Source organism: Xenia sp. Carnegie-2017, unplaced genomic scaffold, assembly GCF_021976095.1.
Source record: "Xenia sp. Carnegie-2017 unplaced genomic scaffold, XeniaSp_v1 HiC_scaffold_23, whole genome shotgun sequence".
NCBI classification, from domain to species: Eukaryota; Metazoa; Cnidaria; class Anthozoa; order Malacalcyonacea; family Xeniidae; genus Xenia; species Xenia sp. Carnegie-2017.
In genome coordinates, this window is record NW_025813486.1 from 15,493,861 (window position 1) to 15,513,638 (window position 19,778).

Consider the following 19,778-nt stretch of genomic DNA (forward strand, 5'->3'; position numbering starts at 1 on the left):
TCATGAGACAATTGCTTAAATTGTGAAGTGCGAGGGTGATATCTTCATTTAAAATAACTATTATAACTATTAAGTTTGAAACAATCACCAAGCAAAACAAACATTAACAATATATATACCACCTAATGTGCCAAGATAAAAGATCATTTTCTCACTAAGATCATTTTGTCGCAAGAAAATGTAATTTGTCCCCCATTTTTCCCTAGAACTTAGTTTTTGCTTATACTTCTGTTGTAACTATGTATAAGAAAAGAAAATTGGAACTTCTCTAACGTTACAGGAACGCTTTCATTTTAAGAACTTTACAATTATAACCTTTATGAAGGCCCAATTCTTTTAAAACTGAATGACTGATAATTTTGTGCCAGTAGAAATAATGTATAAACCGTCCAAGTTGTAAATAATGACTGTGTTTTCACTGTTTCGAATTCTACAAGCGCGTAAAACTGGAAACGTGTACCTACTACCTGCATATGAAGACAATACATATTAATGTATAAGCTTCATTTGTAGGCGTTACACAAAAGAACCTGACAAATAACTAGTTTATTAAAATAAAGAATCTTTGTCAAAATTTATGCTTATAACTTTAAAAGATTGAATCATGAATGTAAGATTTAGGATAATTATATTTTATTTCACATGGTCATATTAATAATAAATTAAAATCGTCACGATTTCTTGTTACATCACCTTAAGTACATATGGTTTGCATCGTAAGCGTAGGAAAACATGTTTTTAAAAAGTGTTAAATAAATTACATTAGTAACAGCTACCTTTTTTTTTGTGCAAATACTTAAACTTCCTAGTTTAATAGTTATTCAAATATTAACAACATTCATATACCACCTATTGTGCCAAGATAAAAGATCTTTTTGGTTGAGTCGTGTACTTGAGCCGGGTACTCCATGAGTACAGAATAAAAATACAGATCATTACGAAATGGATTTACAAAAACTTACAAATATTTACACATTTTTTACTAGTAGATAACAAGTATGGTTGTTTTTGAACGATTATTGAGTGGTTAAAACAAAATATTTTCTTGAGTTTTATACAAATCTATTTATAATACAAAATTTACATAATCTGTTTCTTTCAATGAATACCACTTTACGTTGAAGTTGACGATGATTTAAGGTTTTTCTTGAGTTGATGGAACATTCAAAACAAGGTCTTCCTCCAACATTTCCATCGAAGATTCAAATTCTTCAGAAAAAGTCTCTTGAATGGGTAAATTTAGAATTGGTTGAGTATTTCCACCATCTTCCATTCTTTCATTTTCCACTGCACTGTCGTATCTTTCGTTGCCATCTTCTAGCCCATCACAACTATATTCTTTAACGTTATTCTCTTGTTCAACACAGAAATTTTTACCTTTGTCGTTCATCTTTTTGTAAAGGACGATCTAAAGATAATTACAATAGGGAAAGAGTCCTCATTTCGACTCTTCTACAAATGGAAATGCTGGTTTTTTACGCAAACGAATTACGTTAATGGTGTACGATTTACACGATGCTTATATCTGTAAAAAATATTTTCCGATTTTGCGCAAAAGAAATGAAACAAGAATGTAAGATTTAGGATAATTGTATTTTATTTCACATGGTCGTGCTAATAATAAATTAAAATCGTCACGATTTCTTGTTACATCACCTTAAGTACATATGGTTTGGATCGTAAGCGTAGGAAAACATGTTTTTAAAAAGTGTTAAATAAATTACATTAGTAACAGCTACCTTTTCTTAAAAGCCAACTTCACGAATATTCACGAATTAAAATCCAGTCGAGTGTCCAGTTTAACGCGCTTGAAGACTTCAAACACCAATGAATGTTCAGTGATTTTATACATCTCTATATAAACAAATGAAACATTCTATCATGTGTTTCGTCATACACATTTGTAACCCAGAACGGAATTTCCGCACTTATTTCCATCAATATTGAGGATAATATTTATGGAACGGAATTCCATCAATATTAATGAATATAGTCTCCCGTGTTTTATGATTACAAACATTTGTGTGGACGAACCTTTGTTTTGTTTGGTGATTGTTTCAAACTTCGTGCCTAGAAACCATTACCACCTAACGTGCCTAGAAATATTACAAATATTAACAATATATATACCACCTAACGTGCCTAGATAAAAGATCTTTTTGGTTGAGTCTGTGTGTAATCACTATGTAGCAAAAAATGGTCACGTGATATAAAAGTATAACCATTACATCCGTATATATCCGTATCTTTAATATTGTCATGTTCTTGTTCTTGTTCTTGTTCTTGTTCATGTTCTTGTCCTTGTTCTTTGTCCTTTAATATTGTCATGTTCTTGTTCTTGTTCATGTTCTTGTCCTTGTTCTTTGTCCTTTAATATTGTCATGTTCTTGTTCTTGTTCTTTGTCCTTTAATATTGTCATGTTCTTGTTCTTGTCCTTAACTTAGAGCTAAACATGTTTCATACAAAATGTTTTATGGTTTTTGATTGGTTATATGAAATGCTCTTTAATAGGTATTACATATAATTGGACAACTGTTTTTCTATTGTGTCTGTTGACATAAAATTGTCAGTTTTAACAGAAATAGGCCTTCATAGAGATCAGAAATGTAAAAATCTTAAAATGATTTAAACTTATTCAGGAAAGAGGTCATTATTATATTTTATTATCCTAACTAACGTTTTTATTTGACTTGATGGGGTACTCTAGGAATCACGGCAAATCTTTGGCTCGTGGTCGATGGTAATTATCGGAATTAGCGGGAAAAACTACGTCAGAGGTCTGGTACCGACACAGAGACGCGATTCTAGTCATTTCTTTCTGGATAGTAAGCCGTCCATCGAAGCTCCTCAGTTCGTAGATATATAAAAATTGTCAAATACCAGCTGTTATCCTTCTGTAAGTAAACATTCTTAGTTAACGTTAGAATGGAGTTTTGTAAATTTTGATGAATTCAGACAACAATATTCGTCGTCTTTTCCATAATGAAAGCGAAAGCAATGAAAAATGTATTTGTAATTGCAACTATGTTCAACGCATTTGGGTATAATTGTGACAGTTTTCATCATACAAAGAAAATTGTACTGGGCTGTCGTCAATAGCTTCAAATATCGATTTTTTGAACGGTTTTATGCGCCGTATCCTGGTTTCAAAACGTAGACGACCTAACATCTATGTACTTATTAGGAACGTGAAAATAATTCAACCAGTTATAACCAGGAGGCGTCAATTTCCTGAACACTTAACACTTTAAACATCGAAACATGTTTTATAATATTTAAGTCACGCTTAAGTGAGAATCGTGTGATAAGTTTTGAAGTATGTATTGGCTCTTTTGCCTTGCTTGTAACAAATCTATTGCGCACAAAGGCATACAAAGTTCCCCTGAGTGAAAATAATTTGGTGTAAAATTATCGTGTTGAAACTTTCAAAGTCATTATTATGGATCAAAAATTACTTGTACCTTGTTTTTTAATACATTCTGAATTTTTTGAAAATAATTAATTCATTCTTTGGTATTTGGTTATAAATGATGTAGCCACAAAGCACAAGTGGTGCTTCATCACTTCCTCATAACTGTGGTGCATTGGAGCATGTTACATTTGATTTAAATTTTCCGTTTGATATTTCGAAGTTTTTGCAATAGTGGAAATGTTTATCGTAAGTCACGATCAAAGTTACTTATTCGTTGGATGAAAAACTATCTCAACAAAAATTTCAAATACATGAGGCAAAGTTACGCAAAATAACGTTTCCCACAACGGAAGGTTCATGTTTGTACTAAAATATGCACAACACTAAAGATATATACTTCTCTGCTAGATTCAATGTCGTGAAACCTTCGTATTGCGATTCCTACATAAGCTTTGAAGGAATTTTAATGCAAATAAATAAACGTTTACAACTGCAGCCATTGTGAACGTATCGACGTTTTCGCTTTAAATATTTGAAATGTTTCTAATTAATGTTATTCATTTTTTCTATGTTATTTTTGTAAGAGTATCTATGATAAAATAAAGATATGATCTTATAAACATAAGTTAGAAAACATCCTTTCATAAGTATGTATGATGTTCTTTAGAATGCCTCCTTGTTTGTCAAAGTCAATAATGAGAGACGTCTACTGCAATTATCCACAAAAGAATAATGCTGTACCACAATACAACCAATGAATGCCTCCGTGTTTGTCAAAATCAATAATGAGAGACGTCTACACCATTTATCCACAAAAGAATAATGTTGTACCACAATACAACCAATGAATGCCTCCGTGTTCATCAAAATCAATAATGAGAGACGTCTACTGCATATATCCACAAAAGAATAATGTTGTACCACAATACAACCAATGAATGCCTCCGTGTTTGTCAAAATCAATAATGAGAGACGTCTACACCATTTATCCACAAAAGAATAATGCTGTACCACAATACAACCAAACTATCATTGCTATGTTCCAAAAAAGACCTGAGCGAAGTCCTTTTGTTAGAACTGATATGTACGATATTGTGAGCTTGCTTTACATGTCGAATGAGTTGGTTGAAAAAGAGATCATGAAAAGTGAAGGAGAAAATGCACTCTCGGTTATTCTGTCTCATTTTGATGATCAATCAAGAACAGTTTTACTTAGAACCTACATTAAGCAACTTTTCAACTGTACAAAATTTACGAATAACGCCTTTCCTCTTTTTCCGTACAACAATGAAAACAACCTAAACGGTTGGTTTACGCAGAATTTTTCACGTTCTAATGATGCAGAGGGCAAAACTAATCAAAAATTAAAGATTTTTAATGCAAGCAACAAAGATGAAGCAATTAGAGGTATCATCGAGTTTGAAGGATTGAAGAAAGACGAAGACGAAAATACTGAGTTATATTTCCATGGCACTGATCATTCGTCTGCTCAGAATATTCTTGAGAATGGTATTCAATTAGGTAAAGGTGGTGAAAAGTGTGACTTGTCGCATAGAGATGGCTTCTACATGGCAAATGATTATGAATACTCGTTAATGCAATATTCTAATATAACAGAAGAAGCCCTTCTCATTTTTTGTTTACGCCCAAATAATTTGAAAGGTTTCCAAGAATTGTATTTATGTGGTAAGAGCAATCAACAAGACTTTGTTGCAGTTACTTCCATACTTTACGGTTGGAAGGATAGGCTGTAAAGGTTCCATGAGCAGGGAACTATTTTCGGAATTAGAGAAGTGCGATTATATCAAAAGTCCAATAACTAGTGATGGTCGTTCAGCAGATGACCAAAGGAAGATATTCTGCAGGTTTGTGTAAAGAACCCAAAATGGCTGAGACAATGAGCGGTTCTCCATCATTGGTGTGTGCAGTCTTTGTAAAGTCTGATTCTGAAGAGAACGATTCGTTGTTGGGTTTTGATTCATTTGTATATTGAAAACACCATTTTGAATCTGATGCTTAGCAATGGCCTGTTCATGTGTATTTAACTTCTTCAACTGGGAGGCAACAAGCATTCCAAATAAATCATTTTAATCTTTTTCCACATTTTTTTTGTTTTGATGCTTAATTGTTTTCTGCATTGTACGAAGAAACTGTATTTCTTCTTGCTCAACATCAACTTTTGTCTTTGACCACTTTTTATGTCCAGTTGTATCAGATATATCAGTTATCTTATCATCAAATACTTCATCTGGCTTTATTCGTTGACAGCCATTGTCTTCATTTAGTAAGCTGACATGCTCAATTTCATCATCTTTTAACAAAACTACAATTACTTGTCTAGCTGCTGCTGGTAGTTGATACTGACAAATTAGTTTTTGTTGCTCCAGACTTTATGTATGGTACTAACCACTGTAGAAAATTATAGTCCTTCAATTTTGTTTTAGAGGAAACAACAGCTGACAGAGATGTTCCAGATTTATTTAATTTTTTAACGTTATTTCTTCGCTTGCTGAATCTTTTTTTAAATTTTCAAACAATTTTTTCGCTCGCTCACCAATTATTAAAGTAAATGGTTTGAACCCGGGAGTATCGTTACATGTTTGTAAATGTAGATCGTCCAGGTTGGGGTATAGTCCTGAGAAGGACTGTTTTTGTTGTTGTTTACTGACGTTTCGACAACCTTAGCGGTAGTCATCTTCAGAGTCAAATGAAAATTGTTTTACGTTCCAATAGATTCAGATTTTCTGCCACTTTTGCCCAAGCATTTGCCACGCCAAACTTGTCTTTATAATCCTTATATGTTTTATCATACAAGCAGGGAATCTTACGCACTTTCTCGGCCAACTTTCTGGGTTAAGTGATTGAACACATGTTGAATCCGCCATTTTATACTACAAAATTTTCATTCAAGATGACGTCATTTTGGCGATTAACGCGAATAAATATCAAAAATTATATCGCGTTTATAGCAATTATTACCACGTGTTCCCATATGGGATTATCGCTTTTAAAGTTAATCGCTGTCGCGTTTTCGCGTTAAGCCTATAGTGGAACCAGGCTTTATAGATCATAGCTCTCGACCAATGAAATTGCTCAAATTCTTCTGGTTATTATATAATTATATATAGTCAATGGCGCGGTATATTTATTGTCTTTGTTATTGTGAATTGTGAAGTTGGGAGTTGAGAGAATTTGCTTTGAATTGTATTCAAAGCTTCAAATTTTCAACAATGACTTCACTAAAGCTTTGCTACAATGGATTAAAAAATGCAAAACAACATATGATATTATTTTTCATTTTATTCGGCGTACTTTGTGGATTTTTACTCGGTTCTTTATTACATGGCAATGTTCAGTCGTCCGTAGATCCAACACCGAAGGAATATGCAATGTACGTGTCTTTTCTTGGTGAGATTTGGGTGAGAGCATTAAGACTTTTGGTTCTTCCTTTGATTGTATCCAGCCTGCTTTTGGCAGTCGCTGAATTGGAGTCAAAACAGAGCGGAAAATTAGGAAGAAGAACATTGCTGTATTATCTTATGACTACAATGTTGGCTGCCATTTTGGGGAGTATTTTAGTTATTTGTATCAAACCTGGAAATGTCAACGTGAAAAAAACTGAACCGAACGAAAAAAATGTTCAACCGATACATTCTGTGCTTGACCTAATAAGGTTTGTGTCAAGTGTTGATAAATATGTTTGAATGTTTGTTTAATTGTCAACGTTGTTTTGTCTGCTAAGGAGATATTGTTTGTAAAATTAAAGTTTGGATTGCAATGCAAACCGCAATCATTATATTTGATTATGCTTTTGACAGTTTTGTCAAAACTTTCAACTTGTGAACTGTAACTCTGCAAGGCAGTTCAGAAAACCGCGTTTTTCGTTATCAGAAGAGATTTCAGCGTTAAAATTGGCCGTACTATGTCTTAAAACAGTTCAAAGTTTATTTAATATACACGACGAGTTATTTTAAAATAAATCGACATGTTTCGACATCTCATGATGCCATCTTCAGTATAAGTGAAATAATAAAAAATACAAGGTTTATATAAAATAAATGCTGGTATATGAATTCAGTTGCGCGGGATGTAATTCCCGATACATTGGCGAAACTTCGCGCCATTTATCCACCAGAACCTCAGGGAACATACCACAACAGACAAAAACTCTCATATCTACCGACACCTTCTTAAATCTCACTCATGTAAAACCAACTATTCACCCTCTTGCTTCAAAATCATCGACACTGACGACACCTCATTCACCCTTAAAATCAAAGAAGCACTCCACATTAACAAAACTAACCCTGACATCAATGTTCAAGTTTTTAAATTCAATACAATATTTAGTTTATAATACGCTCGGACGTTCCCCATTAATTTATCTTATTTCCTTATTATTGTTGTGATTTATGTATCATATTACTTTTATATAAACCTTGTATTATTTATTATTTCACTTATACTGAAGATGGCATCACGAGATGTCGAAACATGTCTATTTTAAAAAAACTTGTATATATATTAAATGCGCATTAGCAATAGTGCTTCTACAAAATTATGGAAACTTTAAAGTTGTTTAGTACTATAATGCTGAAATTTTTTGTTCATTTTAAACGATTGTGAGGTAATTTTCAAAATACATTGACAATTTTTATAACATTGACCGCAAGACGTAAAATTGGCCGTTTGATTGTAAATGACGATTTTAATCTTCCGTGCCGTAATATTTCGCATTTTAGGCTCTGGTCCACTGCTCACTGCGAAATTTAGCTGTGAAGTGTTAAGTAAAGAAAAGGTTGCTGAATGCTATGTAGCTGATCTTCAAAGTACGTAAAATGTCTTATGAGATATTTTTGCCTATAGAAAATTTTACTATGTTAAATTTTAGCGACGAAGTTCACTTTCCTTGTCTGTGAATATCAACCATATTTATAGCACACTAACTTGTAAGAACGTATTCTTCGGAGACAATGATTATCTCCTATAATATTCCCTGGGAAACACGTTTTATTGAGCTGGTGGCTCATGGCTTGTGTATTCTAATTTCTAAAGCAAAGTTCAATATTCACATAACACACATAACCACATTCACATAACACACATAACTACATTCACATTCACATTACACACACACATTGCATTCACATCATAACACACATTACCTTCCATCACACTCATTCACACATTCCTTCATTCCTCATTCACAAAACATTTCATTCAAATAACATTCATTCAGTATATTATGGACAATTTGCACAGGAATATGTCGTTCGCTTGGAACTCGTCGCGACATTTTTAGTGTGAACCAATTCATTCTGGTTTCGCTGAACTTTTCTTCAGACTGATTGTTTCAAGACATTTTGCGTCAGACGTACATTTTTGCATTTCATTGTTTACGCTCATTGTGGCATGTCGGTTGTTGCATTGCGCTTGTGTGTCAGGTAGTTGTGGCAGAATGAATGATTTAAGTTGTTAAAGTTGGTCAACTGTATTTACATTCGATTTTATACAAAGTAAGGAAAAGAGCGAAAACGGTGAAAAAATCCAGAGCTAACTTTAATCAAATAAGGACGAGAAGAAAATCTCTAGAGCTTGAAGAAAGTACATCAAGACGAAAACAATTCCCGTTCACAAAACGTTCCAGAGAGCGTTGCAGAGGATCAAGGGATGGAACCTGGAGCAGAAAGTCAGACTGAATATTTAATATTTTTACTCGTACTTTTATATTTGGAACTTCTTATTGAATTGTATGATTTAAATCTTCCTTCAATTCCTGATGAACTATAAATATCTATAATTTGTACAAGTTCGCCGTGAACATAATGATAATTGAAATATTAACTAATTAGAACAAATGTACTTTTCGTTGTCGTATATCGTTGTCGTCGAAGGAATTCATCAACTTATGTTGCGCTGTTATGCACTGATTCACATAAAAAATGTAATCCAAATTTGTCCAGATCCATAGGTCGGATAACTAATTACGTCACTGATACGTCATGACTATTTTTACGTCAGACATCGAATAATAATCGGCGAATACCGATAGTTTCCACCGGCTGTTTCCGAGAATCGGTAAAGTCAGTCATGTAAACTCTAACTGTAAACTTGTATAAAACAAATTCCGAAGAAGCAAGACATCTTGAGATTGCAAAATATGCATCAAAACAAGACGAGAAGTGAAGTGTAAATTTTCGACTTTATTTCAAAGTCATCCTCAGACAGAATGACAGAATTGTTCGTTTGTATGTAGAGTATTACCGTTTGAGGTTCTTGAAAATTTTGCATTGAAAAATGCAACTGATTAAACAATCTGCGTTATATCTTTGTACATATTTTGTGCCATCATCAACATAACGAATTGTTTGTATTTCTATTTCAAAATCGAGTGACGTTTAATATTATGACTTCATTAAGGTAAGTTCTGTTGTACTGTAATCATTGAGCATCGTTAGACTTTATAAAAAGATCTTTACTTCTTTTGAATTTTAAAACTGCTTTATATTTATGCCAAAAGTTTGCTGAGATTTTGTTTACGATTGTAACATGTGACAGCCAGGGTTATGTGTTTATTAGCATAATTATCAGTCAGCCAAGCTTTTTTGAAACCATTATGAATCAACATTAACATCATCTGACATCGTACATGAACTGTTCTTAACCAATAGAGCTATACCTCATATTCATCATGTCATTTTAACTTTTAAATATGTTTATGTCAAGATTTCAATTGTAGAATGATTATTATATATACAACTGAACATTGTGTACAACAAGACAACTGTCTTGTCAAGGAAATGAGTTGTCAAGGAAAAGGAACCTTAAAAACCAAGAATAGCACGAAGCTTTGTTTTACACCACTGTATATGACAGATCATTCTCATTGAAATGCATCAAATTGCAATATTGCTACATAAACACAATGAAGATGAACATTTTAAGGTTCACGAAAACAAGATTTAATTATTAATAGATGTTCCAAATGTGCACAGCAATGTACTTATATCTTACAATAGCTGTGCCAGGCCTAAATACCATACAATGATAAATAATCTTTTGAAAATTTCACTGTATGATTGTAAACTGTTTTCTTCTTTAAGATAAATCCCATTTAACCACCTACCTGTGTTGTCATGACAACCATAATGAATCGAGAAGAAGGTTTGAAAGCTTTGGAAACATCTATCAAAGCCATTGAAGAAGTCATTATGAACAAGAAAGGAACATTTGTTTTACAACAAGCTGTAAGTGTTTGGTTTATATTTATATGAAAAGTATATTGTATCACTAAAATGACATCCCCCTGGTACCTCTACTATCCTCATATTATCCTGTTACCATTTCCCTAAGTACCCCATGCTGTATTAAGATGGACATATTAAATCATTAGTCGTTTATTTGAAAATTACAATGACACCATCCCAATGCATTGAAATCAATATTAGGACCCTGTGACATTGGCAACAATTTATGTTAACTGTCCACAAAAATTAGTTTTTTTTTAAGCTAATATTGCATTGTGATAACCAGTGTGCGAATTAGTTGAGAGAAAACGATGTGCAATTTTTTTGACAAAAGTGTTTGTTTATAGGCATAATCAAATCGATATCCTGTTCATTATTATATATAGTGCTATTTGCTAAATTATTGTTTTTAAACATGAACAAATTCATATGATTTACGACAGTGTTTTTCTTTACAACCGCTGATCCAGTTACAAATGTATGAGAGAAATTTTTTGCGCATGTTATTCTCTTCTCTTTTTCGTGCAAACTTTACAGCGCAATAAGTTCACCACTTGGCCATCATCCTAGCACTCAAACTAGTCAGCATTTGATGTTTCCATCTATTTTTTTACTGCATTAACTTTGCTGGTAGCTACAACCTTTCGACGGAAATGGCAAGAAAGACAAAAGTGAAAACAGAAACACCAAATATACTTTTGCTTTCTGATTATTAACAGCAACATCCTTGATGTTTATTTACAGAAAAAACATCATATTTATGTCATATTACAAACAATATGTAAAAGCAAAAAGTATGGCTAATCAAGGTTGCCAGTTTGGCTTAATGTTTTAAGTTTGGCTTCTTTTTCTCTTGTTAGGCTTATTTAAAATCAATGATATCACCAGTGTGCGAATTAACGGTGTGCAATGTGCAATTTGCACATCGTTTTAGCTAGAATGAAAACAATTGCACATCACTTTTTCAAACGATATGCAAAAAACATCTTTACTGATTACTACCACATAAATTGAAGAAAGTTTACAAGCTTAATCTTTACTGATCTTTACTTTATAAACGAGTGCGCTGCACAACATTAAAATCCATTTTTACACAATGTCATCAAGTTCAAAGACGTTGTCACTTTGAGATTAGTAAGTCTGTCAACAGTCAACATACATGGTGCTTATATGTTTATGACAATAGGGGTGTCATACATTATTAATGTCAATTTTTGCATTCGCGTTGTTTTGTAAACCGTTACGTACTGTTTTTGGCATCATAGCTATTTTAAGTATATTCAGTGAAATCAGGAAACATTTTGATTTTGATTCTTAAAAGAAGACAAAAAAACAACTTAAACAAGCAAAATTTGAAAAATAAACCAAAAGGAATTTTGATTTTAAATAAGCCTAACGTGAGAAAAACATTAATGGCTTAAAACATTAAGCCAAACTGGCAACATTGATCAGCCATACTTTTTGCTTTTACATATTGTTTGTAATATGACATAAATATCAGGGGCGGATCTAGAGTATGTCAAATCCGTCGCGCGACTGATGTTTGAAATTCAAAAATTACCTATTCATATTAATTAAAAACATTAATTATTCTTACTTTTATTATCGCATTTACTTCGTGATAAAAATCCAGCTTTATTTATTATTGAAAACTAATGACTAATCCAATGAATATCTCCTTGGTAACCAGATCAGTTGAATTTTAATTGACCTGGAATAACCGACTGATAAGCGGGGTGGCTTGACTGGTTCGACGGATAAAGGAGTCTATGAACGCCAAAAACGCTTATTTCATTGGTCAATAGCCAGATCAGTGGACGATCTGGAATAATCTCGACCGATAAGTGGGGTGGCCGGACCTATAAGGGAGTCCACTTGCTATCGTGTAATTGGTTCGTTTAAATTTTTGTCTTACTGTGATTGGTTTGACCTATTTGGACTGATTGCCAACTGAACTAACATAGTCAAGCTCACTGTCTGAATTGAATGTTTGATCGTTTCAAAATAATTTTCTAAAGCTATTGCTTGTGTGTTTGTGATATTGACATGAATGCTGCTTTCCAAACTGGGAATTTTTTCAAGAGGGTGAAAAATTTATGGATGAATTGTAAATGCTTGGCAAAGACGATCTCGCGAGCGACATTTCAGTCATTGATGTTCAAAAGAAAGCCAACATTGTTTTGAGTTTTATCAGCAGAAATTTACATCCAAAATCGTAAGTAAAGGACAAGTGAAGTGTATTCATGAATGCAATATATCAAAGTCAATTTATGCGAGTGTGTGATGCGATTTATGTTAATATGGTAAGCAGATTGATGCTTCTAAAATTGTTGTTCCCGAAGGACTTTTAGCTATGATTTCTTTAATGCTTGGGGAATCGTGGCCGTTATATGGCAGCGAAATCCTACATTCCTGCAAATATATTTCAATGGACAAAAAATATGTAGATATAAGGCGCCATACTATTATTTACTTTATCATAAACAAATCTTTGGGGCTTTTCAGTTTATGATCATTGATCATTCAATCATTGGACAGTTATACTACGTATTGTTTAAGATTTGAGAAAACTAACATTAATTACATGAGAAGCTGTTTAATATAACCTGTGATTTTGAGTCTTCTGATCCATGAAGCTTTTTATTTTGACAATTTGACTGGAATGGTATTAAACCTGAGTATTTCACATACATGAAATGTTGTCCCATGTCACATATTGTCCCCTTTTATAACTGAACACCTCATGTAGAGATGTAAAGGTGTGTTAATCTACGGCTCATACCAGATTGTTTGCCATAAATTCCAAAGGGCTATTGATGTATGAAAGGAGAATGCTTAGGATGATGTGTGGTGTAACGTTGATGGATAGGATTCGAAGTGAAGAGATTAGAGAAAGAGTTGGTGTTGAGTGTATCGAGAATTGGTTAAGGCGCCAGCGTTTGAGGTGGTTTGGGCATGTGGAAAGGAGGGAAGAAAGTGCTGAAATTCGTAGAACGTTGCATATGAATGTTGATGGAGTACGCAAACGAGGTAGACCGAGAAAGAGATGGATGGATGCTGTGAACAGTGATATGAAGGCGATGGGTATAACGAGAGATATGGCGAGAGATAGAGACGTGTGGCGTGGAAAAATTCATGGACCGGTCAACCCCCCTGGCGGGGATTAATACTGGCCGGTATATAAATGATGTTTGTTTGTTTGTTTGTATTGATGTATGAAAAGCATTTTCTATAAACAAAAATGTCTTCCTATGTATGCAGATAAACCTTGAAATTTGGCAAAACAGCAAAGTATTTTTCATTATCACTAGGTAATTTTTCTGATAATCATTATAATTTCTAAACTAAATTATTTCAGATTTACATTTAAACAAGCTTTGATTATATGAAAAGATATTTATCATGACCAGTAAGCATGACACATGAACCAATTTTAACATTCATGTAATTATATAATTAAAGACATGTTGGTTACATTCTGTTTGTATTTGATAATACAATGCTACTAGTGATTGCTATATAGCACACTTTGCAGAAGATAATAGTCTAGTGAAATGCCTAATAAACATTTATGGTATTAAGCTAACCTTAACTGCAAATTTTCACTTTGATAATTTTTGCTTAATCTTTGGCAGAAAAAAATTTTGAGTTTTTCTCAAAGGGTGAATTTGCTGGCACTGATGTGGAGATGGGTAAAGGGTTACAATAAACTTGCATGGTTTGAAGTCTGAGCTTTTCTATATCTATGAACTGTCACTTATAGTACCAAATTTCTAACTTAACTCATTTTATAGAGGTTTGAATGGGGGTCTCTAGGGGGGTCTATGCCTGACAACTTGGTAGAAATTTTAAAGACTATATCTGTTTTTGAATAGCATTATTGTAAAATAAATTTACGTTCCTAGACATGCTCATGAGCCATATATTTGGCATGATAATGAGCCTAAATATTTGAAACACATTCAAGTATTGTTCACTTTATTTTTTTTTTGGAAAAAACGTAAGCAAAATGTGTTGTTTTTACGCAAAAACAATGCCCACAAAATACATTTTGTATTGCTCTAAAACGCTGAAAATGGCATTTTCAAGGCTCTGAAATTCAAAATTTCTCAGGGAAGAATGCCTCAGACCCCCAGGTGCGGAGCGCCTCCGACGTTTTATGACTGATGTTTCAAAAATCCTAGATCCGTCCCTGATAAATATGATGTTTTTTATCGTAAGTAAACATCAAGGATGTTACTGAATGAAGATATGATCTTCGCACTTTTGCTGGACAATTTAAGCAATTGTCTCATGAACCTGAAAAATTCAGGTGACTCAACGGTATTCGAAACCATGACCTCTGCGATGCCGGTACAGTGCTCTAACCATGCCGGTACAGTGCTCTTACTGTTGATAATCAGAAAGCAAAAGTATATTCGCTTATTCTCTTTTCACTTTTGTCTTTCTTGCCATCTTCTTCGAAAGGTTGTAGCTACCAGCAAAGTTAATACAGTAAAAAAATGGACGGAAACATCAAATGCTGACTCGCTTGATTACTAGGATGATGGCCAAGTGGTGAACTTATTGCGCTGTAAAGTTTGCACGAAAAAGAGAAGAGAATAACATGCGAAAAAAATTTCTCTCATACATAACTGGATCAGCGGTTGTAACGAAAAACACTGTCGTAAATCATATGAATTTGTTCACGTTTAAAAATATTAATTTAGCAATTAGCGCTATATAATAATTAACGTAATATGCCTCTAAAGAAACACTTTTGTCAAAAAATTGCACATCGTTTTTTCTGAACTAATTCCCACACTGGTTGTATCACTAAACTGACATCCTCTACTATCCTCATATCATCCTGTTACCACTTCCCTAAGTACCATGCTGTATTAAAAATGGGACATTATCAAAGTTCAAGTATGACTTCATCATCAGTCGTTTATTTGTAAATTACAATGACACCATCCCTGTCCTTTATAACCAAAAATATAACGACCCTGTTAACATTGACAATATTTATCTGCGAGAATTGAAACAAGACAATGACACGAAGTAATGGGTGTAAAAATTCAAAAGCCAAACAAAGTTAAAAAATTTTGTATTCATAATTTTATAGAAGCACTATTGCTAATGCGCATTTAATATACAAGACGAGTTTTTTAAAATAGACATGTTTTGACATCTCATGATGCCATCTTCAGTATGAGTGAAATAATAAGTGATACAAGGTTTATATAAAAGTAATATGATACATAAATTAGAACAATAAAAAGGAAATAAGATAAATTAATGGAGAGCGTTCGAGCGTATTATAAACTAAATATTGTATTGAATTTAAAAACTTGAACATTGAGGTCAGGGTTAGTTTTGTTAATGTGGAGTGCTTCTTTGATTTTAAGGGTGAATGAGGTTTCGGCAGTGTCGATGATTTTGAAGCAAGAGGGTGAATAGTTGGTTTTACATGAGTGAGATTTAAGAAGGTGTCGGTTGATATGAGAGTTTTTGTCTGTTGTGGTATGTTCCCTGATTTTGGTGGATAAATGGCGCGAAGTTTCACCAATGTATCGGGAATTACATCCCGCGCAATTGAATTCATATACCAACATAGATTTAATTGAATCAGGGATTAGGTCTTTGAATGAGAAAAGGTTTTTGATTTTGAATGTTGTGAAAATTTGTCGAATGTAAATATCTGTACAGAAGCGTTTCATAATGTTTGTAAGTCTGCGTTGTGTGTGTCGTGAGTAATGTCCGATGTATGGTAGTTTGAAGTATAGAGTTGTTATTTTGGAATTTTCATTTGTGTTGGTTGTGATCGTCGTGTCAGGAGTTTCGGTGTCCAGTTTGAGGTTGTTGCTTTGTTTGTTATCGAGATATCGTTTTACGGTTCTGTTAATAAAGTGAAGTGGGAAAGAGTTTCGTAAAAGAGTGGATGTGATGTTTTTTTATGTCTCGTTAAAAGCCATTGTTTGTATTGTTAAGTTTGTATGCTCTGTCGATTAGTGTGCGATGAATTGGCACATTACAAGTCGATTGTTGATTTAAACCTTCAGTTTACCCACAGATTTTTAACCTTGATCATTACTGACCAAGAGCTTAGCAATCTACTTTTGTGTTTATTTTGTCAGTTCTTCTCATCATGTCAGATACATGCCAATCAAGGTTAGGGGTTGAAATGTACTTGTAAATCCTTTTGTCATGCTTTGCATTCATGCAAGAAATTTTTTTGATTTCAAATGATAAATTTAAGCTATAAATTTCTATCATTGATTGTCATTTTTATCTGTTTAGCCAAAGGTTGTCACAGATATGGATAAAGCAGACTTTGCAAAGGAACTGGAAAAACTGTTACGTCAAAATGCAGAAGTTGATGGTGATGATGATAATCCTGATGATGAAGAATAACAAGGTGAAGCATAAATGATTGTGGTTTGTTTTAAAAGTTACTGTGTTTTATTTTTATTATACATGACCCTGCGGTTAAAACCCAACACAGATATCAATCTTTCATGTGACTATTAGAAATAAATGTTTCATGGTCAGTATTTCGAGAGAAAATTTATTTAAGGTCCATTATGGTTAAAATACAGCCTCAAATATTTAACTTGAGATGAATTGAACCTTCGCGAAACTATTGTAAATGTGTAGTCGTTGAAATGGAAGTTAAATTTCATTTTGATTTAATCTCGACGTTCGCCTTTGTTGTGTATCAGAACTTATACAGTCAGTGAAGTTCGTTGAAAATTTCTATAGCTACTTTCTAACTTTATATATCATTAAATGAAACTGAGAATATTTGAAATTTCACACGCGGAAGTGTATTAAGATGTTCACTGTAAAATTACAAAAGTTCACAAACCGATAGAACCTTTATGATTTTATCGACATTGCAAATGGAAAAAGCAACAATAAAAATAAACATTACTAGTTTTATGAAATAGTGTTGTTTCGTTTTCATCTGATGTATTTCATGCCGCTTCTGTTCAGAGCTTGTTTTGACTCTTGGGAGATGTTTCCATCACGAAAGTCAAAGTGTAAGTGATATCTGACGATGTCATGAGCTCGACGCAGTTTATAAACATTTACAAGAACCAATCAAAACCTTGTGATTTCACCACCCAAAGAAAATTCTGATTCTGATCATAATTATGTACATTGACGCCCACCATTCTGTGACGTAAATCGATGAAGGTAAAGCGAACATCTTCATATCTTCATGTTGTCAGGTTGAGATTTCTACTTCAGAAGAGAGGTTGCTGTAAGAGGTATGAAAGCTTATCTATTTTATTTTACTCATGTTGAAAATAAATTTCAATCGAATGTAGCTGTCGTGCCTTAAATGCCGAGGCTTGATGCTCTATTTGCTGTTGTGCAAAAGTTTTAAATTAATTTTCATACGATGTACCCATACACCTCGAGATTTTTTTCATCTGCTAAAAAGTATTGAAACATTTAATGAATTTTCACAAACTATCTGGTAAATAACCCGTACGAAAAGCGTCATGCGGCCCCTAAATTTATAGTAAGTTTAATGATGTGAAAAAGGTGCTTTTGATGCGAATGGAGGTATGAAGATTCCAAGTTCACTTTTATATGCATATTACAAACGACATCATGAACAGTATCAGTTTATACGTACCAAAGCGTCATGCGACTCCTAAATTTATAGTAAGTTTAATGATGTGAAAAAGGTGCTTTTGATGCGAATGGAGGTATGAAGATTCCAAGTTCACTTTTATATGCATATTACAAACGACATCATGAACAGTATCAGTTTATACGTACCAAAGAGTCGTGCGACCCCTAAATTTATAGTAAGTTAAATTGTGTGAAAAGTGCTGCCTCCGAAATGAAGAAAAACCTCCCCAGTGCCTTAATTTACCTATTTGTTTATCACAAACGAGATGACTTCCATTTTGTTCGTTGTGAATTGTTGCTAATCATCAGGAGCGTAGCCTGCCCGCATGCTTATTTGGTCGTGCTATGTAAAATTTTCTATGTTCACTCACTGTAAAAACAATAGATTTCTAAAGAAATGAATATGATAATGGTCTTAAATTTACATAGCACGAACAAATGGTCTTAAATTTACATAGCACGAACAAATGGTCTTAAATTTACATAGCACGAACAAATGGTCTTAAATTTACATAGCACGAACAAATGGTCTTAAATTAGCGCGCTGGCAACCGAAGTCTTACTATAAACAATTAAATTCAACAAATTAAGTTCGACTTTTGAATCGATGTCGAGCCACTTCGTTCTTTGCCGAACCTAATATGTATTAGGTTCGGCACATGAAAAGCACGAAGTTTGAACCTTGCCTAAGCGAAAGTCGGTGATCTTTTCTTGTTGCCTTTTCAAGTCAATGAAGACGAGTTAAGACGACAGTTCTTTTGAATACAAAGGTTCGGGAGTCTTCTGCATCAGAAAATTTCGAACAACTGACGTTGTTCAACAACTTGTGGCAAAGAACAAACTAAGAGATTGTGATAATTTGAATTGTACCAGTAATAATTATAACATTGCAAAAGCTATCATTGGCTAAAGCACTATGTCTCACAAAATTTGACGAAATTACGCTTGTCGTTGTGGAAGGTTTCTTGTTAAAAATTTGTTGCTTTTCGTTGTGGACTGTGTTTCTACGTTCATTAAATATGAAAATAAAGTTCTTTATGTGCATTTGAAACAAGCAAATCCTGATGTTAAATGTGAAAAAAATTATGTAATTTTGTGTTAAGACGGCTTTTGCTAACACGCAGTCGTCCTATTACATAGCACCATGACTTTCCTTCATAAACCTTACATATGCTCAGTACAACTAAAATGTAATGTGCCAAATGGTACTTTCAAAACCATGACAAAAGTTATCAAAGATTGAAACATGCTGTTTAGAAAGCTGCTGTAAATACAAATCAATAGCAATCAGACAATACAAGAAAAACCACTATTTGCCCTGATTATAACTGAAGGTTGATTAATGTCATACAAAATGAAATTGTTTTATTCCACGAGTCTTTGAAATTGAACTATTACAAACATCGAGTTATTTCATGAAAATTTAAGTCGAATTCAGTGAAGCATTCATGTTCCCAAGTACTAGATGTTTCAGACAAATATTTATGAA

At 33.3% G+C, this 19,778-nt stretch overlaps 2 protein-coding genes across 12 annotated transcripts in view; both read left to right on the forward strand.

Annotated features, from left to right (window-relative positions):
* Positions 1–19,778, forward strand: part of LOC124448105 (eukaryotic translation initiation factor 2 subunit 1-like) — a 117,159-nt gene that overhangs the window by 16,794 nt on the left and 80,587 nt on the right. For 3 of the 10 annotated variants that reach the window (XM_046999120.1, XM_046999119.1, XM_046999123.1), the window contains exon 1: positions 10,267–10,660. The exons of 3 other annotated variants lie outside the window; for them this stretch is intronic. In XM_046999120.1, the coding sequence (XP_046855076.1) occupies positions 10,550–10,660 (111 nt within the window). In that variant the 5' untranslated portion in view covers positions 10,267–10,549. Of the gene's footprint in view, positions 1–2,708; positions 2,900–4,080; positions 5,515–9,607; positions 9,834–10,266; positions 10,661–19,778 lie in introns of those variants that run through there. 4 more of the 10 variants (XR_006948928.1, XM_046999121.1, XM_046999117.1 and 1 more) reach the window with 4 other exon arrangements.
* Positions 6,579–9,275, forward strand: LOC124448109 (excitatory amino acid transporter 2-like). Of its 2 annotated transcripts, XR_006948932.1 has the most exons (3): positions 6,579–7,086; positions 8,156–8,242; positions 8,931–9,275. XR_006948932.1 is itself a non-coding variant. In XM_046999128.1 (2 exons), the coding sequence occupies exons 1-2, from the start codon at positions 6,644–6,646 to the stop codon at positions 8,184–8,186; spliced, it is 474 nt and encodes a 157-aa protein (XP_046855084.1). In that variant the 5' UTR covers positions 6,579–6,643; the 3' UTR covers positions 8,187–8,511. The 2 variants fall into 2 exon arrangements, 1 of the variants encoding a protein (XP_046855084.1); XM_046999128.1 differs by lacking the exon at positions 8,931–9,275 and having other exon boundaries at positions 8,156–8,511.